Source organism: Oreochromis niloticus, linkage group LG19, assembly GCF_001858045.2.
Source record: "Oreochromis niloticus isolate F11D_XX linkage group LG19, O_niloticus_UMD_NMBU, whole genome shotgun sequence".
In the NCBI taxonomy this organism is placed as follows: Eukaryota; Metazoa; Chordata; class Actinopteri; order Cichliformes; family Cichlidae; genus Oreochromis; species Oreochromis niloticus.
Window position 1 is genome coordinate 4,782,809 of NC_031983.2, and position 24,705 is coordinate 4,807,513.

Genomic DNA, 24,705 nt, shown 5'->3' on the forward strand with positions numbered 1-24,705 from the left:
CTGAACACCATTGGCATCCTTATCCAACACACAGGGATACCCTTTTAATGTCATTTTCCCAAGTTCATGACAAACCACAGAGGTTCTTATTCTGAGGTCTTGAGGTGATGCAATCTCAAGACCTTAACCCTCAAACCAAGATTTCCAGGCCTTTATTTTTTTACTATTTATTTTACTTTTATTTTAACTGTACATTTACAGCCCCTGTTTGGTTAGAGTTGGGCACTTACAACTACACAAATAAGTTTATGAAAAAGAATTCTCACTGATCAACATTTGGTTGCCACAAATACACATCCTTGTTACCATGGCGTCTAGTTCAGATGCTGGACTTGAATTTCACTTACAACTATGTACAAGTACTGTTTCCTGGAGTGTCAGTGTCTGAAAAACTGGAACTGAGAACAGGTTGTAAGTTTAGAGTACAGTCATGCCGAGCTTCTTTAACGAAGCAAAAATGCTTTTGATTGTTTAGAAATTTAAATCTCTCCCCTGTACTAACGTCTGATGCTTTTTAGGCTCATCCATTGCCACCAACCTCCTCCTTACTTACGCTTGGGCTTCAACACGAGCATGAGTACATGAAACAAGAAATATCTGATGCTATCATGTCTCGTTCAGGTTACAGTCTTCCCTACAAAATTTTCTTTTTAAATTCTTACCTTTTTTAGTCTATTTTTTCCTAACCTTGCTCCCGAAACCATAAATATATCATTTTCCCCTCCTTACTGATTTTAATGTCCACCTCTTTTCTGCTTTTCTTCTCTCCCCATGATTTTCTCTCCCTCACTGTTGCTCCTGTTCTCCTCTCCATCATCTTTCCATCATCTTCCTCTCCAGAGCCACTGTAGTGTACTGATAGTGGGAGCACTTGTGCAGTCGGCTATGAAGTCTGTCCTCCTCCTTCTCCTCATACGTCTATCCTCACTTCCTTCCTCCTGATCCCTCTCTCTCTCTACCTGAAAATTAATTTGGTCTCCTCGAGATGCCTATCGGCGCTGAAATGCCCCCAGAAATAGATCCACAAACAGCGGCTCAGCCAAAACGCTGCTACCTGACAGCTTTTAGCAGGAATACTACTGGATGGATGGTTGGGGGAGGGGAGCAGATGGAGAGATGAACGGAGGGACGGATAGATGGATGTAGACAGGGAGTAAATGGTAGGACCATGGGGTGTTAGTGGGAGGAATGGATTGATGACGACAGAAATTAATAGATGGATTACCTACAAATTTCTACACTTTATTGCCTAAACAAACCATCCGTTTTTAGATTGATTTCCTTCCTTCTAGGCAATCATTTCTTTCTGTTCATTTCTATGAAAATCAGCTCTCGGAGGCTCGAAAACCTGCTGCGGAGAGACATAATTCATCACAATAAAAGATTTAATCACCATTTTTCCATCCATGTTGGGGCATCATCACATGGTGCAGTAACACAGAAGCAGATTCAAAGACCCCTTTGGGTACCTTCAAAGACACATCTGAGACTTGAGAGTTGGGGGCCAAACAATAAGTTAATCCATGACAACTAAAAAGAAAAAAACTAGAGTTGTAAAAGTCCAGCTGTCAGTCAGAAGCACCTCAATATCACGTTCCACCAGGAAAGTTTCCTTAGTAAGTATCTTTAATGGTAGCTGGGTAACGTTGCAGACAACCTGACAAAGGGAAAGACTTGTATTTTTATATTTATTACCTGCTTCCCCGCTTAGAGTAGACACAGCCAGTTGGTGCCCTACAGTGGTGACAAATTGGAGGGTACGCTACATCATCTGAGATCCTTGCCTACACGCTCAGATGTTAAAATATCAAGTAATATCATGTGATGCTGACCCCCGTATGAAGATGGAGACTTGGATAATAATATGTATAAGAAGTAGTGCAAACTTTGAAATAGCCAGTGATGGACAAAGTCTCCTCAATGCTGGCATCGCCGCAGAAACGTTTGGCTTTCTTGCCCAAAACAGACACAAGCAGGTGGGCTGGTGATAAACTCATGAAATCAAGCAGTTAGCATCAGAACAAAGTTTTAATCAGGATGCCCGGCAGGTAAATCTGACTAGGTTTTCAACAAACAGAAAGCTGTGATGTGTTTTTTTTTCTTCTTCTTTGGAGAAGAGGATGAAAAAAAAATCCAGCAACCTTACGGAAGATTTTAAATAAAATCACAAACTTTAACCTGACTAAATTGTTTGACCTTTGTACGGTCTCAATCTGTCTTAAAAAAGTTTTTTTGTCTTTCTCTCATTACGACCCGAGAAGATCAGGAGGCATTTTTTATATGAAACTGATCTCCATCACTGATCTACACAATAACTGGGCTGTCATTGCAATTTTTGGGGGGTTTTTAAATAAGAAAAAAAAATCAGTTGTTGTGGAAATCATTTCACTAATTCACTTTATCTCATTTGAGCTTCTGAGTTTCTCATCTCCTCGGGTCACAAAGGGAAGCACAAACTCCCGGTGCATGTGTGCAGCAGAGTTTCAGCCTCAGCATGTGAGGAGAAAACCTGAGGTATGACACAAGTCTTACTTTCAGCAACAAGACAACAAGACAGCAACAACTTTGTTCCATCAAGCTGGAGCTTCCTGCCTCGTCACGCCGAGAGAAATTAAAGGATAAAAGCTCTTGGTAACAGAATCAGGGAAAATGAAGCTTGGACAGCAGCGCGGTGCAATTTCAGCTCTATACATTTGACGTCTGACCCTTCCGCCTGGTTTCTGCTCTTTAACGGCACACATATGCAAATAACCTGCTGTTAATCTGCAGTTCAGCGCTGACCTTATACCCCTGACTGTAGGTCGCTAAATCCAGTGTATTATGCTCATCTGCATCTGGTGTTAACTGTAAGAGTTCCTTCTCGTGTTGTTCACTCTGGATAAGAGCATCAGTTAAATGGTTTTCATGCTTACACTCCTCAGGCTTTCAGGAGAAAATGAAACTACAATTTAAAGGTCTGTATACCAACTTCAGGTCATCTTCAGTCATGCTGCAGTTCAGATCTAGATGAGGAGTGAAACACTTTGATTCAGTACGGCTCAGCAACATCGTCACAGCAGCTGTGCGATGGTGCTTTTGCTCCTGTGCTGCTCAGGTTTGTCTGGGCTCATTCTGCAAAGACGCCACCAAACAAGAATTTTGTCAGTTGAATTGCTTGTGATCACTCACTATGAAGGCTGAGAATTTGCTCAAACAAACTGTGCAGTGGCCGAGACAAAAGCTGTCACTGTTTTACATGAAACCATGCTATAATTTGACTTTCTTCCAGGGCAGCAAACAGGAAATACAACCTCTAGATAGTTGTTACACTGAATCTTAGGAAATTTATGTCTGTTTATAGCAACTTAAACACAACGGTCCTCAAGCACCTATGTCCAGTAACACACAAGGCCACATTCCTTAAATGAAAAGGCTCAAATGATAACAAGAGAATCCTTTCACTTCAGGTTTCAGCTGCTCATCAGTCTGCCACAAACGCAGTGGATGCTGTCATGTGGATGAACGAACGCTCCACTAAGATAAATCTGACTCAAATCAGGGAGCTGTCTCTGGCTGCATCAAAGCACTGACTTTCAGGAGGCAATCCAAAACGTGTGAAAGACAAAAAGATATAGAATTAAAAACTTTCCTTGAGATTTGGTAAACGTTTAAACCCTCACTAATATTTCTCTGACTGTGCATTTTTATTTTCGTCGGCTGTAATTTTGTCAGAACAGGTGGTTCTGATGGTGAAAGAAGAAAACCAGCGACACACCGACGCAGGAAAGGGCCGGTCAAGGAGCAGACAACCTCTCCGAGCTGGAACAAAGTGATCTGCTTTGCAACGGAAGACATTACTGTTGAGTTTACAAAGAAAAATTATAACAATAATAATAATAAAACACCAACAGCTTTTCATCACCCTCTATTCACATTCACCTGTCACATCCTTTCAAAGTGAAAACAACAAACAGACCATAAAAGCAGAGAGAGAGAAATTGCACAAAAGCTTCTAGTAAACACATGCTCTCGTCTTGTTGGGGTGATCATACTTCTACCTCTGGTTTCTTGTTAACACAGACAGTACTGCAGTGAGAGAGAACATTCAACACCGCATTCCCTGTTCATCCCTGTGATACACTGATTCACTGCCACAAAGGCTTCTGAAATTAAAACAGAACAGAACTGAGCAGACGCGTAGGTTACATTTAATTGCTTGCCATCCCAAATTCAACAGGTATAAAATAAGGAAAAAAATGTAGATTCCCATAGAGAACATGACCCCACCATGCATCACACACTGAATAAAATACAAGGAGTAAGCATGTAATTACTGGCCATCCTTGAAGCAGCGGTTATGAAGAAGCTACAGCAGATACACCAACAAGAACTGTGTTCCTCTGTAAGAGATCATCTTTGACATTTTAAATCATGGTGGATATAATAATATGAGCAGCAGATTAAAGAAGACATATACACAAATTTAAACATGTCAACAAAAATTCAACCTGAAAAATCAGAGCAGGTGAATCACCTTTAAGGTCATGTACAGGTGTGCTTAGTGTGACTTGAACAGGTGAGTCCATGCACATCCCTCCACAATAAAGATCACTGGCATTTCTTCAGTGACACACACACACACAGGCACTAGTGTTGGAGTAGTAGAACTGGCCACAAACGCACACACATGCACGTTCGGATGCACATGTTTTCCAAGACACAACGCACACACCTTCCTTGCTCGGAGCATCAACACACTGCATGGCTTCCTAACATGCACGTGCCCCTTTAGGCATAGAAACACACACACAAATACACACACACACGAGTCAGAGCAAAGACAGTCATCTGTTTCCCTGAACAGTCAGCCAACCGACCTGTTACCCAGCAGCCACACGCCTCTTCGTCTGACACACACACACACACACAGAGGCGCGCACGCGGGCACGCACAGCTCGACTCTCCTCTGGAAAGGGTAACAGCGTTCCTCCTGACACCTCCAGCCTCAGAATAAAACGCAAAGCGACACGGAACAGCCAGCCGGGCTGCCGGTCTGCGTGCAGCTGTAAACATGCAGTGAAGGAGAAGTGTGTGAGGGAACAAAAATCCAAGCCCCGTTACCGTTCTCTCCGCGTCGGGTCCTGCTGGATGCTCGGCTTGGTGGGCGCCATCTTCCTACAACAATTATTTGATTTCTTACTTTCTCTCTTTTCTTTTCTTTTTTTTCCCTCTTCTCAGATTTTTGTGGACGCGGAGCGGCGGCGGTGCGCTGCGCCCTGACAGCAATGCGTCATGGTCGGTGTGTTAAGACAAAGCCATGTCCGTGTGTGTGTGTATGTGTGTGTGTATCTGTGTGTGTGAGTGAAAGAGAGAACGTGTGACTGTGTGTATGTGTGGTGTCAGCAGCCGTGCGCGATTGCGCGTGCGTCTAATGCTTGTCTCCCTCTCTCTCCCCGCCGCCGCTCAGGAGCGTGGAAACAACGGGTGGTGGAGGCGAAGGCAGGGACGGGGCTGCAGCAGCAGAGGCATGCCAAGCGGAGTGAGGGGGGAACCCGGGGTGGATGCCTCTCAGATCACCGCCGTCTCTCCACCCCTCGTCCTTCTGTCTCTCTCCACGCACGCACAGCTTCGGCTTTTTTGGCACTACAGAGGAATTTCCCGCTTGCGCTCCGGAGGAAGAAAGGAAGGAAGGAAAAAAAGAGGCAAACAGAGGCGTCAATTCTTTACATTCTCGCCGCCACTGCAGCGCCTGTATCCCCGTTAAAATCCCCGCGGCGGAGCGTCTCTCGCCGGTCAGAGTCTGTGTGGCTTTCGGAGCATTTTCCCTCCTCTGGCTGCTGACAGGAAAAAAGGACAGCACACATCTCCGGTATTTTCTCCAGCCCCGGCGCAACAACGCCACTCTGTTGCAGTTGGAGTCTGTGTGTGTGTGTGTGTGTGTGTGTGTGTGCGTGCGTGCGTGCGTGCGCGCGCGTGTCTGTGTTTATTTTTTATTTATTTTTTTCATTTCCTCCTGTATACAGGTTGCCCCGCGGGTTAATTATCAAAAAATATTTTATCACCTAAATAAATTTTTTAAAATGTAATAAAAAAAGAAGAAAACAGAAAAGCACGAGACGTTGGGTGGAAAGAATGATGGGTGATTTATTTGGATTGTTTCCCTGTAAATCAGATCTGCACACCTCCACCCCCCACCCCCATCACCTGCCTTCCTTTACTGTCAGTAATAAACACATCACGGCAAATGTCTCACTTCAAAGTCCAAAATCAGCTTGTATTTGTCGTTTGTTTTTTAATATAAAAATAAAAATAAATCTGCAGTTTCCTGGTCATCTGACGAGTCTTTGTCATAATTTTGATATTGAGTTTGCGAGCCTCTAAATTGAAACAAAGTCCCCTCCTCCATCTTCTTCGACTAAATAAATCAAATAACCTGCTCGGTTTGTTTTTTTCTATTTTTCGTATTTCAGGTCACTGAAATATATTTTCCTCCAGGCTTTGATGTTTGCGCGTCAGCAAATGGCTCATTATCGTCCAACAGAAACTACCTTATACTTCTTCTTTCCCCTCTTTCATCCATTCATTTAAATTTTCAATGTATAATTCATTGTAACCTAATCGCTGTGCTGTGTGATTAACCCCCTGGCTGCAGCCCTAGAAGCTGAAAAAGCCTCCGTCTCTATACCAATGACCTGTCAAGGTCAAAGGCATGCTGGGTATTCTCCACACAAACACAGGGTTACAGGCGGCGCAGTGGCAGAAAATAAGGACTGGAGATGGGGGAACCGTGACCTCCAGCCGGCGATCGTCGGGAGCTGTGAGCCCGACGATCAACATGTGCACTAAGGGATTCTTAGAAGACCTGAACGTGTGCGCGCTTCATTTTCACCACTTTTAAGAGCCGCTACTGTGATTTACAGTAAAAACAAAAAACAAAACAAAAAACAAAAATGTAGTTGCAGTTTCGTATCAGAGCTCAGCTCTCAATAACCAGAGGTTGTTTTTTTGTTACTTCGTCTCTGGCTCCCAGTTTATCCAGATGTGATTTAAAAAGCTGCTTCAAAGTAACCTTTTCTTTTGATCACGGCAAAACCGGAAAGGTCACAGATCTGACCCTCATCAGTACACCTTCACAGCGCCCTAAAGTGAGCTTACTTCGTTCAAACAGCATAATATCGATAAAGATAGAAATATAGAGAGATATATTAGAATAAACACAGTTATTCTATGGGTGTTGGATTCGTGTAGATTGAGGGTCGAGTTTTACTCCAGCTGTGTGGCCACTTTGCGCCAGACCAGGTCTCCAGCGTTCGCTCTTTTCTTTGAGGTTTGGCTGCTTCTTCTCTCCCCATCTCAGCCCTGCTTACTGAGAGCAGTCAAACGGAGGCGACGTGGATAATGGAGCGTAATGTATAAACATATTAGCTCCCAGCTGTTGGTGGAGGGAAACATTATGTATGGAGAGAGGGAAGAGGGGCAGCTCGGTGAAAAGACACTGCATCTGAAGAAAAGCTGAGCCACTGCGGCCGTTACAGATCTACACACACAAACACTCAAACTGTTTTGGGCCCCGTGTGTCAAACTGGCCCTTCCCAAACTGAGGTTTTAGGGGCCTCAAAGGTCCTTGAGGAGTTCCGACAGGTCCCCAGCTGCCAGATGACGACACAGTTAAATTCCAGCAGGTTTTATGTCAGTGGAAATGATGCGAGTACGTGACACGCCACTACTCTAATCCCTTCAAGTGTGGACACAAACAGTCCGCTGCCCAAAATCCTCCCTTATGGGGGTCTGAGGTCTATATGTGCCCAGACGCTTTGCTTTAAATAACAATACATCCCTTATTCGCCTTGTATTTGTTGCTTTAGAGGGCTGAGACACTCTCAGTGCACTCGGAGAGGCCCCTGCAGTGATTTATGTCCTGTTTGCTCCCCACAGCTTTTAGACTTTACACACACATATACGCACAGAGCTATGCCCCATAATATGGAGAGATTGTCCGGTAATAAGGCAAGAGTGTGCGTGTGTTGGGGTGTGTTTCTGCCCCCTGTGGCTCCAGATGATTAGAAAAAACAACCCTACTGAGTGGCCGGACAGGGAGGCAATCATTTAGATTCAGAGTAGAGGGGGAAAATAAGGGGGGGAAATAGGGGGCTATGACTGAAGTGAATTGTCACCAGAGAGCAGGTTGGATTCATGACCAGCTGGAAAACACTCAGCACATTTTAGTTTTTCCTGATATAAACCAATATGTTTTCGCTGTTATTAGCAGGACATCATCCCCAGTTTTCCACTGAATTACCTGGACTTTATTACAGAAGTCGTGTTTTAATATTTGAACCTCACTCCTGAAGATAATTTTTCACTAAATCTCTGTAACCTGATTCCTCTGTTTCTTCCACTGCTGCTCCATCCTCTCTGTCTTTACTGAGTGCACATATTTTTATACTTGCCTTCACAAACTTGCTTTGAAACAAAAAATAATCCCAACACAAACTGTGGATATTGACCTTAATCCTCCTAGCATTAAAGTCACAATATTCCTCTTTTCCTTGTGGATTTTATGGAAAAATTGAAAAGGAACGGCAACTAACTGAGAAAATATTTATCCCAACGCATTCTCTCAAAGAATAAAAAAAAATCCTCTCCATCTAGTTTTACATATTGGAAATGATTTTCGTGTATTCTGGGGTTATAGGTGATTTTCACAGGTTTGATTTAAAATCTCAACTGACGATGAAGTTTTGCATCATGACACGTTAAGAAACGTCTTCAAAAATACTAAACCAAGAAGTGTCCACTGAGTTAGAGATGCCCAACTGTACCTGAACATAAAACATCCCATGAAGAGGAAAATGATTGATTTCAATAGATGTTAGTAGGTTTAAATACTTTTATCGCAGTCAAATCAATTATAGGAGCACTAAGCAGCGAAGATCTCTCCGCAAGGCCACTTTGATACAAGTATGTTTAGTTTTGATGTGTCACTTTTCTAAGATTTCTTTTCAACTCTCTTCCCATCTTACGCTGATTCCGCTACAGGTCGTTAATCCTGTAGGTTTCCCACATACCTTTGTTGGTAGGCGGTGATTCCCTGCACGCTCTGCGGGGTCCCGTTCGTGGCTCCGGGTACCGGCACGGGCACCCGACCCACCGGGGGTCCGGTCACCATCCCCCCGCCTCCGCCTCCTCCTCCAGCCCCGGTTCCTCCGGCCGCCGAAGCCGTCACCTGGACGCTGAAATCCGGGAAGATCCTGATCATGGTCCCCCTCGTCTCCGATGCGCTCCCGCTTCTCTACTTCAACAACCTCCTCCGGCGCTTTCTCCCAACACAGACCAGTCACCGAATACCGGGATCAATTGGATCAATGGATGTATTGACTCAGCAATAAAGATAAACAGCAAGCTTCTTTTTGTTTATTTGTCTTCTTCTTCTTCTTTCCTCCTCTCTTTCTAACCTTTGGAAATAACTCTCAAGCAAATCCGGATCATGGTGCGTAAAACAGTCACAATTCAGTGAATCATTAGATAGATGAGAAGAGTGAGTGTATAAAGCGCAAAGACAAAAAATAATAAACCTTTTCCTTAATTTTTTTCCTCTTCTTTCTCTTCCTCTCAGCTCTATCCTTGAGAAATAACCCGTGTGCTGCTCCGGATCATGGTCCCGGAGTGCGCGCAGTCTGCCCCTTCTCTTTCCACCTGCTCAGCAATCAGCGGGATCGGTGGATGTAAGAGGTGATTATTTCACCGACTGGAGACCGGCGGACAGCCGTGTTTGTGCTGCCGGTGCAGGAGCTCCAGACTCTCCTCTCTCTTACGTGGGCACCGCCGCCGGCATCCCGTCCCCGGCACTCCTCCGCCGGGTGTGTGCCGGTTGGTCTTGTGAGTGTTGTGGGAAGAGCAGACCTGGAGTGGAGCAGTCAGTCTGTCAGCCTGTCAGCCAGTGAGCGCACGGCTCTCAGCAGCACGAGCTCTGCAATGACATTGGTGTGATACAGTGATACAGCAGCAGCGGCGGCGAAGGCAGCGCCAAAGTATGTGTCGGTATGTCGGGAGAGCCTGCGTGTGTGCGCGCGCGCGTTTGCACTTGTGTGTGTTGTCCTCTGCGCCCCAATCACACACACACAGAGAGAGAGAGAGAGGGGGGGGGCTGTTTGTTCAGCAGGAGGGCATTTCCCCTGGCTTTATTGTGTAGAGTAACTGAGAATCCGTTCCCTGGACTTTTATTTTAAGTCCGTTTGGAGCATTTTGTTTATTCCAACAGTCTTTCGGAGCATTTTTTTTAATGTGTTCAAACGTATAAAAGTCTTAAATCGGATCTTTCAGAGTAAAAAGGTCTTTAAGGTAAAACAGAACCGTTTTAAAAGATTGTGATTTTTCTTGCCTTTGAAAAGTTTTTTTTTTTTTAAATGTCTTTAAAGAAGAAAATGATAAAGTAATTTAAAGCACCACATTTGAACTGTGGATACAAAAGTGGATACATGATGCATCCAGACTTCAGGACGTTCACTTTTCCCCGTGCTGTGTGTGTGTGTATGTTTCAGCTTACTTTGGGAATTGAGATGAAATAGTGCGGGTTTCTGTGCCCAAAAGACGCAAGAACCGCGAAGCCCGAAGATTCTCTTTAAGTGCAAATAAATTAGCTGTGCTTGAGCGAAGTGTTTTGTCATCATCAGGTGTCTGTGCGAAAGTGCGTTAAGTATTTTCTCCCCAATCTGTTTTCTGAACAGACAAACCAGCTAGACCGTCCTCTCCCCGCTCACTGAAGCGCCGTGTGTGATCAGACTTCCGAATAAAGTCGAATTCAGCAGCGCTCCTCCTCAGACTGTCTCCTCCCCTTTCTCTCACTCACACCGGCTCTCTGCCCTCTGTCTCTCTCCTGCTCACTCACACAAACTCGATGCTACAAGTAAAAGTTCCCCAATCAAGTAAATGTATTTATTGTACAGTAATTATAATTATTTTTAGCTCGCTATAGTCCCAGGTAGGTTCATGTTCAATGAAACAGAATGCTTTAATTTTTATTCGATTTTTGTACAGCCACCATTGGTTGAGAGGCGGGGTACATGGTGGAGAATTGTCACAAAAAAACGGTAGAAAAGACGAAATGCTGCTCAAATCTTAAAAGTTTACGACTAAATGTATAATTACTTTCCAGCTTTGGCTCATTAACGCTACTGTATCATTTTCAGTCCTTGTGTTATACTCCATTCAGATATAAAGGTCATGGGAGGCAGCTGAAAGCCCAGAAAAACAAAGCCAAAAGCTACAGTGCCAAAACCTGCAGTTCTTCACCTGGCCACTAGAGACTGGCTCTAAAAGTAAGTCAGTCCATAGACTTCCAATTTAAGGAGTTCAATTTTAAAAAGCACGTTTTAAAATAATAATAATAATAATAATAATAATAATAATAATGATAAAAAAAAAACCATTTTGACCTTCATAACAAATATATGCACTTTGTATTACTCTCTATTCTGAATAACTTTAATGCTTAAATTAGGGCGTTTCCACACAGCCAGCGAGCTGCAGCCAGTATCTGTCTGCTAGGTCAATGTGGCTAAGTCACTGAATTCGACTACGTGCCTATGTTTTTGGTGTTGGTGCCTTTTCGAGCATTGTTATTCTAGTTACTTGACAAAAAACATGATCTGCTCTTACCAAGCACCATTGTAGTAGTAGTAGTTTGAATGGACACAGGAAAGGTAGAAAAGGTGTAAAACTTGTGAAAATACAGGTAAAAGTCTAACAAATGCCTTACTTCACCTTCCCAAAGCATTCCAGTGGTCCAGATTGGAGTCTTTAGTGGGCCAATTCTGGCTTCAGGCCTTATGTTTGGCACCCCTTATCAAGCAGATGTGTCTGGCTTTTGTACAATTTGTGAGTGTAGGGTTGTAAACAGCTTTGCCAGCTTTAGCTGATAACTTAAGAGTTATTAGCTAAAGCAGATTATTTCTAGTGCTAAACCCCCCCCCCCAAAACATTAAAAAAAACCCCAAAACACAGCACTGGGTAAAATGCTAACGATGAGCTTTTAGCATGCATAGTCCAAAATCAGTGGGTAATGTCACAGTTGACAAAGTTCATAACTATTTAGACAAAGATACAATGTTTGTAATTTTGTCTCTGTGCATCACATTAAACATTCAAGATATGCAGACTTTCATCTCCAAGTAACGGGGACAAAAGAGGACAACAAAAGTATTTCTGTCTCTCTCTCCTCACCCTGAGCGCCAGATGGACGCCCCTCCTTGTCGTTATGCCAGAGGGTTCTTCCTGTTAAACAGGAGTTTTTACTTTCCACTGCAGCCAAGCGCTTGCTCATAGGGGGGTCATCTATTTGTTGGGGTGCCTTGAGGTGATGAGTGTTGTGATTTGGAACGATATTAATAAAATAAAATTGAATTGGATTAATACATTAACTGCCATTTTTCTATACAGTTCCAAATTTTCAGAGGCTCATTTTAATTAAACATATCAATAAAATGTTGACGTTTATAGATATTATTTACATGTGCCTGAACTGTTGGCACATCAGTCACTCACAATCACTATATAATTTTGTTCCGATGTATAGTAGCATGTTTTTGAGTTTTCAGACTCCTAAATTCTATTAAGAGAATTGGAGCCACATCATTAATCACTTGTCTGAAGTGCTCAGTTAAAGTCAGACTCATTTAAATGATGCTGTCATGATAGTTTTTATATTTTTGCAGCCAGTTTTTACATGGTATACATTATATTAAATACCTGTAATGCAATATCAAAGAATAGCAGTGAGCGATGTGCTGTCTATATGTATGTATCTGTAGATGCCTAGTGTATTATAAAGTGATGCTTAAGGGACCATACCAAACATCAGTATTTGATAACTTAGAAATGACAATGGCCATATTCAGTTTGACTATACTTTCCCTGAATGCTAATACCTGCACAGAGTGAACAGCATGCTTCATGTAAGGGTGCTACTGTAATTCATTTAAGGTTAAATGTCATTAGATGTAATTCTTTTTCAAAATATGTCTGCATGTATCAGCTTATACACAATCACAATGGTTAATCTGATGATCTAGACTGGTTAAAACACTAGTATTAACCATCTTATTTCTTTACTTCTGCACTGGTCAAGTTTGCAGCTGTTGCTTTTATTTTTGGCTCCACCTTCTGAGGATTAATTTGCAGCTTTGCCTCTGAGACACGTTTGCAGAACTAAAACTCTAATTTGCATCGTGACATTTTCAGCACAGGCATCGAACCCCCAACTCTGGTGATTTTACTGCTCTCCTCTTTCTCTTTATTGAGCCATGCAGGACACATTTTCAATATTTCATCCTCCTCTAGACCCACTGAAACCCCACCAGGACCCCTGCAGGGACTCCGAACCTCACTTTGAGAGCCTCTAATAACCCGTAGTTCTCGTCTGTCCTCCGAAACAAAGCATTGCACTAATAAAATGTCCCAATTGAGCTGATTAAATACCAATAAAAACACACAGCTCGCTTCTCTGCCAGCCTGAAGTCTAAATTGGATCGCAGCTCTAACCAGCAGCTCCTAATGAAAACCACCACTGCAGCCCAGCCTCGCTCCCCCACAATACAGTTTACCTCTCTCTCTTTCTCTCTGTGTGTAATGAAATCAAATGAATTGAACTGGAGGTTTCAGGGGAGACATGCTGGACCCCCTTATAGAATTAGGACTGAACAGTGTGTGTGTGTGTGTGTGTATTATACAGAGATGTGTGTCGCTGCATTTTCTTTATATGACCACATGACCATCAACTCATGATGATGGTGTGTGTGTGTGTGTGTGTGTGTGTGTGTGTGTGTGTACTGAGGCAAACATTTGCCTCAGTATATGTGCATTTGATATTCACGTGTGTGTGCATGTGAATTTGTGTGTGTGCATAGCAGGCTGCATGGTGCATTAGTGAGCTGTGACCACGTAAAGTACAGCAGACAGAATCAGGACAGTCAACCTGCTGTTATCCCCCAGGACAACACGCAAACATAACACATGCACACAGAAACACAGAAACACACATTCATAAGCTCTGGCAGCAAAATAACAAATATTCACCTGTCACACACACCTTCTTCTCTCATGATGCATTCAAGTGCAATTCAATCAGGGTATCAAACTTCAATGGAAATATGTCAGTAGCATCAAACATCAAAAACTGTCAGATAATAAAAGCTGACAGACAGTATTTGGCCAGATTTTTAGATTTGTTCTTCAGTTTTTGGTCAGACAATCCAAGTCCAACGTTGTCAGATTTACAAGTTTATCTTTACAGTTTAGAAAGGATTTAGCCAGTCTCAAAAGACAAACTTAAATAACACATGAAGACCTTACTTGGATACAGACAATCAAAATTTCCATGTAAAAGTAAAGGATTATATTATATTTACTAGATGCTAAAATTTCCTCTTTTCTAGAAATATAAAGACACATTTTGCAGTGCCAGCAAATGTTACTCAGCAAACATTTTGATGATGAATGAAAGTTTAGGTCATGATTAAAATTTGTGCATCCAACGTTTGGTGGTTGTCCTTGACTTATTTTGTTTTCTAACAAAAATATGATCAGTATTTTCTGGTTTGTACAAGGGGGTCTTGCCTTGCTGTCATCCCTCTGCTCTTCCTGTATGACAATGTACGGTGTATTGGAGTGTATTTCTTTTCTCCTAACTGAGAAGTGCTAGAAAACTGAACATACAACTAGACACTAATACCCTAAACCTAAGTGTAAAAAAAACAGCTGCTTATGTCACACGACTCTGGTTAGATGCTGCTATGGTTGTTATTTATCATTAACTTGTAGTTATAAAGTGGAACACAAACTGACCCACATCCCTAGTTGCTGTTAAACACATATCCTCCCCAACCAGCTATAAAACAAAAATATCAAGAGGCTTTCGGATATTTCATCTGCATTTTTTCTTCATTTTTATAATTAGCAAAACATTAACATTTTGCTGCCAAGGTTTCTCCAACAGACCAACTCCAAATGCAGGACACAGTTACAAAGTTAAACTGTTTTAATGAACAGAATCTTAAAAAAGAACATCACATGTAAGTTCGACAGCTGGAACCTTGATCACTGTTTTCAGGTAAGTCTTTAAGTAAGTTCACAGGCTGCAGGCTGTGCTCAGGTAAGTGTCTTTAGGCAGGTTAACAAACAGGAATCTGAGCATCTTTCCCCTGGAGCCGATTAATCTGGGAACAAAGTTCAGCTGAGTTGCTTTGGGTAAGTAACAGAAATCAGAGCTTCTCTTCTCTTTCTCCGGGGCACAGCTCCAGTCCTCAGAGCTTTAGAGTTGGTGAGCAAAGATGGCTGGGAGGAGTGAGAGTGGGTCAGGCAGCTTTTCACGTAAATATTTCTCATTTTTATTCCTACGAGGAAGGAGGAGAGAGCAAGCAGGTCAGTTAAAGCAGCGTTACAGGCTGTCTGCACTAAACTTGCACAGATATTGGACAACAGTCCAGCAAGGAGCGGTGGTGGAAGGCAGGTTTATGTACTGGACTGACTGAAGATGAGGGACAATTGTGTCCACTGGAGTTCCTGAGACTACCCTCACTACTGTGAAAGGCTGGTGACACCCACACTTACATTCACACAGATAGAGGAGAGAGAGAGAGCAAATAAATTATGTCACTTCATGAATGAAAAGGACATAAATAACAAAAAATCCCCAAATATTCAAAAACATAATTCTGGAATAGGCAGCCACGCAATATCGATTCCCTGCAGACACTCTGAACTGAGCTTATTACATATATAATGTATATGTCTCCTCTAGTTTGGCATTTTGAATCAGAATAAAATAATAGAAATTTCTAATAAATGATTATTACAAATGGTTTGAGTGTTTTACATTGTTTTATTTTATGTTATTTTATTAGTGTTTTTTATTGACTGTAGAGTGTAGAGCCCACATCTGAATAAAAAGATGAAAAAAATTACTGGGATTAAAAGAAAATCAAGTCATGGACATGAATATTATTTTAGACTGAAGCGCTTTAAGATTCCAAAAGTGCAGTTCCTCCAATGGCCTCTTGAGGCTGACTCCAAAGGAGAGTTACTCTGCATGCGTTTTCATGTTAAAATGCCAAACTACAAAAATGTCCAAAAAGTTGGGTTTTTTATGTTAATGGTGACATTTTTGTCCCCGTTTCACACAATTACGGGAAAACAGAATTTTATTCATCATTATGCCCGAAGACACCCCCACATCAAGTTTAGTATTGTCGTCCAGATTCAGCCAGTTTCACTTTCTCACACACTCAGGATCACCATCAGCAGTCATCAGTTTTTCTGACTTGCTGTAAAACACAACAAAAGTCAATAATTCCCCGTCATGTCTCTCTAAATCCATTTTGGAGGCAGCCTGTCATCTCTGCAGACACGCGTGCCTTTCTATTAAGCCAACCATCAGTCCGTTAAAGATCACACGTCTCTGGATCCTCATTTGATATTTTTTTTCATCATTGGTGAAAGACAGCAGATGACAAAGAAATCATACTTTTCTGTCCTGAAGATCCGTTTGCTGACAAGAACTCGTACACTGTGTTTTCAATGAGTGATGACTGATGTACACAGAGCCTGCTTACGAAAGATGACGAGTGTCACCAAATATTATTTCTACATTTTAAACATATGACACTTCTGCTTAATAAATGTGATTTCCTTCCTTTTCCTAGAAAGACCATGAACTCACTTTTCTCCTTAACAACACTTTCCCTTTATTTAGGTGCTGTAAAGAATTTTGGCCCACTGTTTTTCAATGTTGCCTCAGTTCATTGAGGTTTGCAGCTATGCATTGTTGCACAGCTTTCTTCACGTCCCACAAGCTTTAGTTGTCGACGGATGACGGATGGCCTAACATTTGACTCTAGAATACTTACAGGAGATCATGGTCATCTTAATCACTGCGAGGTGCCCAGGTCCTGTGGTTGCAAAATGAGCCCAAATCTTCACCCCTCCACCTCCAACAAGGTGTTTGTGCTGTATGCCGTGTTTGTTTTTCTCCCAAGGCACTTTATATTGTAAGGCAGGCCCTACAATAATACATACACAGAAATTATGGACAAACATCTGCTCTTTGGTCTTGGACACAAGACTCCTGGAAGTCTTGTGTATTATTCAGATGCAACTGTGATGCCATTTTTATTCCAAAAATAATATATATTAACAAATAATACCGCAAATTCTGACTTTACAGAATTTGATTATGTGTAAATTTTCCATGAAATTTTGTGAAAGTATGATGCAAAATTTACATTTACAGGAAACATTTAATTTACTGGATTTGTATACATTCAGTTTATAACAATCATATTTTCCTCACTGATTAATTATTTGAATAAACAATATCCCCTGTAAACTCAACACTTTTTAAAAAATTCTATACAACAAGTTACATTTTAATCAAAATTATAAACGTTTCTGTTTTGATTTAATCATAATTCTCTAACGTCTTACTGTTTGGAAACAGACAACATCGTAGGAGGATGTCCTGTCGTAAATCCTAACGCAAACATTTAGAAAATAGGGACCAGTATTAATTTTGACAGCAAAATAATGTTCTCGTTTCTTTCTTTTAAAAGGGAGTTTTTCCTTCCTACTGTCACCAAGTACTTGCTCATGGGAGCTTGTTTGATTGTTGGGATTTTCTCTGTTTTATTTTAGGATCTTTTCCTTACAAAATAAAACACCTTTATACAATTGTTGTTGTGATTTCAAGCTATATAAATAAAATTAAATTGAATGTATATTTTACAGTCCTTCCATCTATGAAAAAAGGGAAATTAGTGTTTGTGTCCTTTTTGGAAAATGAAATTAATTTTTTGGGGGCAGGGGGTTTTGTCTTGAAAGTTTTATTGACTGAGGGCTATCTTATGAACATCCACTAGCTCAATTGCAGCTAATTCTGGTAAAATGGCATTAACAGGAAATGAGAAGGCTCTCCAGTCTTACTGGTTTTTAGCCAACAGGAAACAAGGTTTTGTTAAGGTTCAAAAATATAGGGAAGGAAACACAGGAGGAATGCAAGTAACCACACTGGTCCAAAAGGTAAAGTCGGACGATGATTTTAATGAAACACGCAGCGTGGAGCCAATACTGTGCAGATTCAGTATTGAACTGTCTTACAATAGTCAGAACAAAGGTTTTATAGGGGTAAGATAGTACAGCCCCCTCTTTTGCAAAGCAGACACAATACAGCATACGTCAATCCAAAACCACAAATGTTCAGTTAACTTGAGACACAATTAAAAGAACACTGGCTTCCATCTTCTCCCCGGTGGTTTCCCGCAAGCCCGCTCAGCTCTCGCCTCGTGCACCTGCTTCTTCATCAAACAGTCACATACACCAACATAAAACTGCAACCCTAGCAAAACAATTTAAACTTTCACCTACAAGTGAACCTCTCTAACTAAGTGTGTGTGTGTGTGTGTGTGTGTGTGGTTACATGTGTGGTTACAATCGTACCCCATTTCACCTCGCCGACTAGCTCCTGGCCTCTCCCCAGACAAAGAGACAGAAGCCGCTCTCGTGTATGTAATAACCGAACCGAAACTATGTATGTGTACTCTACTGAATAAATGTTTTCATCAAGAACCTCTACTAAAAGCTTAATCAAAAGATATAAAAGTATAAAAGATAATAGCATCATCGAAACTGCTCCTCAGACTAGCTTTCACTCAGACTCTAGTTTCGGTTTCACTTCCTGCAAAGCATGTAACTTCAAAAACATGTAACTTCCTGTCTTATTTTGGCACAGAGTTACTCTTTCACACTGCAGTCTGCATATAAACATTTAAGATTATAAATCCAACTCAACAGTTTAAAGTGATTATAACTGCACCTGTAATAAAGCTTAATTGGGCGCCAATATGTTTAAACATCTAAATGCAATATCACTATTAATAAATGCGTCAATGCAAATGCTTGTTATATGATTATGATGCAATAGCAATAACAAAATAATAAAAATGGAATTAATAAAATGAAATAATAAAAATGGCAGAAAAATAACACCTCAATTCCTCACAGTTTGAATACTGGGCAGGAAAAAATGCACTGAGTAATGAGGTAAATATTAATGTTCGTAAACTGTCATTTTTACCCCAAAAGACTTTAACCTTTTATATGAGTAATAATTTGGAGCTCCATTGAGTTATTGTGTGCTCATCAACATTTTCTTACTTTTAACATATTGTTTAATGTAAAGAACTGTATAAAGTGTTGAGTTTATTTATGTAGAGAGGTTATTAATATCATTGTCTGAGAAGTTTGGTTTTACTGACCACAAACTGCTGCGTGTAGCAATTTAATCTGTGCAAATGCAAAGCTTTAACAATGTTAATTCTTTTCTTCTTCATGACTTCATCATTTCATCAACCTTCATACAGTCATTGGTATACAGTGATGCCGACAGGTAGCCCAGCCAGCCAATCAGACAGACAGCGTCCAACGACAGCCGCCCACATTGCCGGACGAAAATGACAGCTAAATCTCTCTCCCCTGTAATCAAACTAATAATGTTACCCTCTTAATATTTCCTCTCTTCCCACGTTGATGGATGGGGTCAGGCTGCGATTCCCTCGGCTGAGGTCTGAGGTCAAACCGAAGCCTCGGCTCTCTGCTCTGCCACTGTAATGGGGGCTGAAATATTAGTCCTAAACGCCTGCGGATGCCCTGATGCTGAAGCACAGATGATGAATTAACTGCTCTGAGGAATTACAGATGGAGCATTTTGAAGACACACACACACACACACAGTTTTCACACACTCATCTACACATCCCCACATGCAAATGATTGATAATATACATCACTGACATTAACTTTATCTCTTCTTTTTTGTCCTTACCCTCAGACACATACACACACTTAGACACGCACACACACTTTCTTATGTATGCTAATGATTGATCAAGGGCTCTGGCTGACGCTGGCATCATCATTGCTTTTATTTATTCTGCGGTTCTGAGCGGCTCTTGGCCTCTCGCCATCGCGTATCAAATTGTTTTTTAAATGCATTTTGACGACTGATGTGAAAATGCAATCAGGCTAAAACTCTATGAATCCATATTAGGAACACTCACATAGACACGTACAAATGCACACACACTCTCACACACAGTTACAACCATCAGGTTCTCATAAGGCTTTAATGAAGCCATACTCGGCTGTCAGATGATGGTCAGTCCTCCAAAACTTTTTATTGTTTTTAGAGTCTCAGTGACGTCGCTGTTATTATTCTTCCACCCCGCATGCAGTCAGGCTCAATTTCTACTTCCAGCTGGGAAAATAAAATTATAGGAAACAGCCCTTTTAAGACTGTCTTGATTGTTGTTATCGTCAAATACCATGAAAGACAAAACAAATGTAGGTATCTATTAAATGCTAAGTATTGTGTGTATGCAGAGTCTGATGTATTCAAGGCATCGTTGCCACGGAGCTCCTCTGTTTTCCAAAACCTATGACAAACATTAATAAGGCACACTGCTTCACTGGTTCATGTTTGTTAATTACAATAAACAGTACAGTACAACAAGCTGTACTTTATGGTGAAAAAAAATGCACATATACAATCCTGGTGTCACAAATGATAATAGTCAGAAGCGGAAAAGTATTTTGATGTTTTACCTTTTGTTTGCTAGAAAAAAATTAAACACACACAAGTTGTCAGTTTCTGCTCCTTGGATCTGATTTGCAATTAAATACATTTGTTTATTCAAAAGGGACCATGCATATTAATTAACATGAGGTAAATATGCCAGATTTAGTCATAATTGGCCACAACTGGTTTCTCTCTGACAGAAAACAGATTTGGTTGACGGCAGTCATTGACCAATACTCAGAACAATGGGAAAGGCCAAGGAGCTCAGTGAAGATAGATAGATAGATAGATAGATAGATAGATAGACAGATAGATAAATAGATAGATAGATAGATAGATAGATAGATAGATAGATAGATAGATAGATAGATAGATAGATAGATAGATAGACACCCTCTAAATCAATACATCACCATGGACTTAGAGGGTGTTACCAAAAAAGAATTCTCTGGAGAAAAGTTTTATGGTCAAATGAGACAAAAGTTTTAGCTACCATTTATGCTACAATTCTGGTAGCTGCAACTTGCTTTTCCACCTTGGAAAAAGCAGTGTTGCTAACTTAGTGACTTTGTAGCTATATTTAGCGACTTTTTTTCTAAACAGCAACTAGCGACAAATCTGCCGACTTTTGCCGGTGTTATTGGTGACTTATGAAGACTTTTTGTGAAAGCACGTATCGCTCTTACTCTCAACAAGCAGCTGGTGCTGCCGTGGGCACCTTGCATGTGCCAAAGCGCTCAGAGGCGGCGGATCGTCCTCACGAAACAGTTGCCCCAAGCTGCCGTCAGAGCAGGAGATGCTGACCCCTACGCGTCTAAACTGCAAATGAATCACGCATGAGCGAAGCCGCTGCTCCCACCCTGACTGTAATGCAGTCAGTTCTTCTTTTACTCTTACTTTTTGTGGATCACAAGGTTTAAAACTACTTAAAACTACTTAAAACACACACACACAAAGTAGCTCTGCCAGAGTTCCTATTTCGGGTCACTTTTGCTGGTAGCAAGCCCGGATAAAGGAGGTGGGTTGGAATTGTGACATTAAAAAAAACAATAATTGCTAAAAGAAATTAAATTTTTAATATATTCTAAATGCATTTAGGGTCGTTTTTACTCACTTTATGTCTGTTCCTTATTTCTCTCTCCTACAAAGTAGGTTACAATTACATAAGCACGACCAATTATGCAAATTAAGCGATGACATCATTTAGTGACTTCTAGCGACTTTTAGGACAGCCAATAGCGATTTTTCTTACTGAGGAGTTGGCAACACTGGGAAAAAGAACCCTGAACAGTTCGAAAGAAGCATGCCATAGGTTTTAAAGGTAGTAGTTTGCAGTGGTTTAGGTCATATCTATATAACAGACTCCAGTTTGTTCGTGTAAATGGGCAGTCTTCTTCAAACACAAAGGTAATTATAGAGTTCCACATGGTTTTGTACTAGGACCAGTTCTTTTTACATTATCCATGCTTCTCTAAGGCAGTATTATTCGCATTCCATAATATTTTCATTGGTATGTAGATGATACCCAGCTTTACATATCACTGAAGCCAGATGACAAACATTAATTAGTTCAACTTCCAGAATAAAGATGTGGATGGCCTTCCTGCTTCTAAATTCAGATAAAAATGGAGGTGATATACTTGGCCCTAAAAATCTTAGAAACATGGTATCTAACCAGATACCTGAGGCCACTGCGTCAGAAGGCAGGAGCAGGGACAATGTCATGGTTTGATCTAGCAGTTGAAGCTGTAATTACAACCTAGCTAAGATTCACACACATTCATAATGGATGCATCGGAGAGCAACTTGGGGTTAGTATTTTGCCGAAGGATATTTGGCATGCAGACAGAGCAGCCAGGAATTGGACCACCAACATTCCAATTAGTAGATGACCTGCACTACCGCTTGAGCTACAGCCAAGACTTTTGGGAGAATACTCTGACAAACGAGACAAAAGTTAAACTTTTTGGAAGGTGTGTGTCTCATTACATCTGGCGCAAAAGTAACACAGCATTTCAGAAAAAGAACATCATACCAACATCAGCAGCTTGAACACAGAATAATGTTCTTTGAGAATCATCTGGAGATGTTTTAATGTAAAATAAAAGTATCATTTTATGACATCATTTCCCAATAAGATATTTTTTTCTTGATGTTCTAAGTGATTATCTACTTTTTAAAATGTGTAGTGTTTAAAGTGAATTCTGTGAATCTCCTGGCATTGTATTATATAATCTTGTTGAACCTCAGTGGTAGCATGGGTGCATACACTTCTGTGGCTTGACTTGAGTACCTTAGCTTTGGATTCCAACTTTCACAGAGAAGGAAAACAGAGCGTTTAAGAGTGCATTCACAGCACCAACAGCATTTTATATGCTGTTGGGTTACTAGTCTGTTTTATTTGCTACTGGACAATAGCCAGGTATACCTGATACTAATGTCACAACTGTGTAAGTGCTTTCTATCTAACAGCTAGCATTCACACAGATTTATACTCCGATGGACGCATCAGAGAGCAACTTCAGGCTAGTATCTTGCCCAAGGATATTTGGCACACAGTCTGGAGCAGACGATGATCAAACCATCAACCTTCCAATTAGTAGGTGACCTGCTCAACCACCTGAGTTACAGCCACTCCTGGTAATGACAAAAAGATTAAAAGTCAGGATGAAACAAACTATACCAATTAACTATAAATTTACTTTAACAGGCAACACAGCAAACATCAACCAAAGAATAGCTTTTAGGAATGGTAGTCAGTTTCATCAGCAGTGTCACACTGCTGATGGTGACAGTATGGTATTGGCATATGATGAACAGCACAAATTAGAATGAATATCTATTGGACAAAGGAAGTTTTGTGAGATCTACTGCAGAAACACACAGATATAGTATCAAGTAATTGCTCCATGTATCTAACTTATCTTTCTAAAAGTCAAGATAAAATTTATTATAGCATGCTACAGTATATTGAGTGGTGCATTTAAGGAAATTAGGGAGTCTTATGCAGTTCAAACAAAGGAATTACTTGATTTTTTATTTTTATTTTTACTGACTAACCACTGTTTGTGTTTGTGTTATCTTTTATCTATGTAATTGAAATGAATGGAAATATGGAGATATCAAGGAGAATATATGGTCATATTATTGTATTATTGAAATCTTTTCCAAACTGCCACAAAGTAAATTATAATTTCATAATAACTTACTGGAAACATACATGAAATATATTCATGTATGTCATTGTTCTGAAGCTTTTTACTTGAAAACAAATATCTGTTACAATCAGACCAGTGGAGACAATGTGTTTCAGTCCACAAATCCAACTCTGTCAAGTGCATATGAGAAATCCCTGTGCCTCCCTCCTGCCTGCAGCCAAAGTGAAGTTTCCGCGTTCATCTGCAGCACGTCGAATCGTCAATGGATCACTCTGATTGTAGAGAACAAACCCTTGATGACTTTAGCGTATTATATACAGCCTGTAATGTGGGATCAGCTTATAAGCGAACCTGTTTCCAATCTATCCTTCCATTTTCTCCTCTCGTCCCCAGACTAAAGTACATTATGGTGTAGTTGATGATGAAGGGATGGCTCTGCTCATTAGGGAGAAGAGGAGAGGGAAATGAAGAAGGGATTGCGGAGGCTTTCCGCAGCACTACAAGAAGATCATTACAGCATGCAGAGAGACTCAAGAAGGCGCTTTTCTCAATGTGTGTGTATCTGAACACAAATGTATCATTTTCATTCAACACCAATGCAAATGGCTTAAAACACCTACACACTCCTGCAGCATTCTAATAATACAAGTAGTTTCAAATGTAACTTTCATTCGCAGTGTTTCTCATACAGTGATTGCATCCCATAGGGAAGTGCTGAAGGCACAAATGTTTTACTCACCTGTCAGAATCACAGACTGCACAGTCTATGGTCAGAATACACAAGGACCAGACAGTCTGTGTATTGATTCATTAAAACTTAATGCACAACTCTGAGTATTTCAAATTTTGAGCTTTTTGCAAGGGAACACATATTCCATGAGCTTTTATAAAATGCTAAAAATAAACTTTGACATTGCAAAATGTTAATGAAAACGTATTTTCCCA

At 40.8% G+C, this 24,705-nt stretch overlaps 1 protein-coding gene and 1 long non-coding RNA gene across 6 annotated transcripts in view; one reads left to right on the forward strand and one right to left on the reverse strand.

The window, feature by feature from the left end:
• Positions 1–10,731, reverse strand: part of npas3 (neuronal PAS domain protein 3) — a 333,725-nt gene extending 322,994 nt beyond the window's left edge. Inside the window, exons 1-2 of one of the 4 annotated variants that reach the window (XM_019349116.2) lie at positions 10,526–10,731; positions 9,048–9,949 (exon numbers count right to left, since the gene is read on the reverse strand). In XM_019349116.2, the coding sequence (XP_019204661.1) occupies positions 9,048–9,238 (191 nt within the window). In that variant the 5' untranslated portion in view covers positions 9,239–9,949; positions 10,526–10,731. Of the gene's footprint in view, positions 1–5,100; positions 5,225–9,047; positions 10,091–10,525 lie in introns of those variants that run through there. The other 3 variants (XM_019349115.2, XM_005455939.4, XM_025900928.1) reach the window with 3 other exon arrangements.
• LOC109196019 (uncharacterized) lies at positions 5,134–6,316 on the forward strand. Of its 2 annotated transcripts, none has more exons than XR_002057494.2 (2): positions 5,134–5,274; positions 5,447–6,316. It is a non-coding gene; the product is annotated as an uncharacterized LOC109196019 (long non-coding RNA). The 2 variants fall into 2 exon arrangements; XR_003215248.1 differs by having other exon boundaries at positions 5,140–5,278.
• Positions 10,732–24,705: the final 13,974 nt, after the last annotated feature.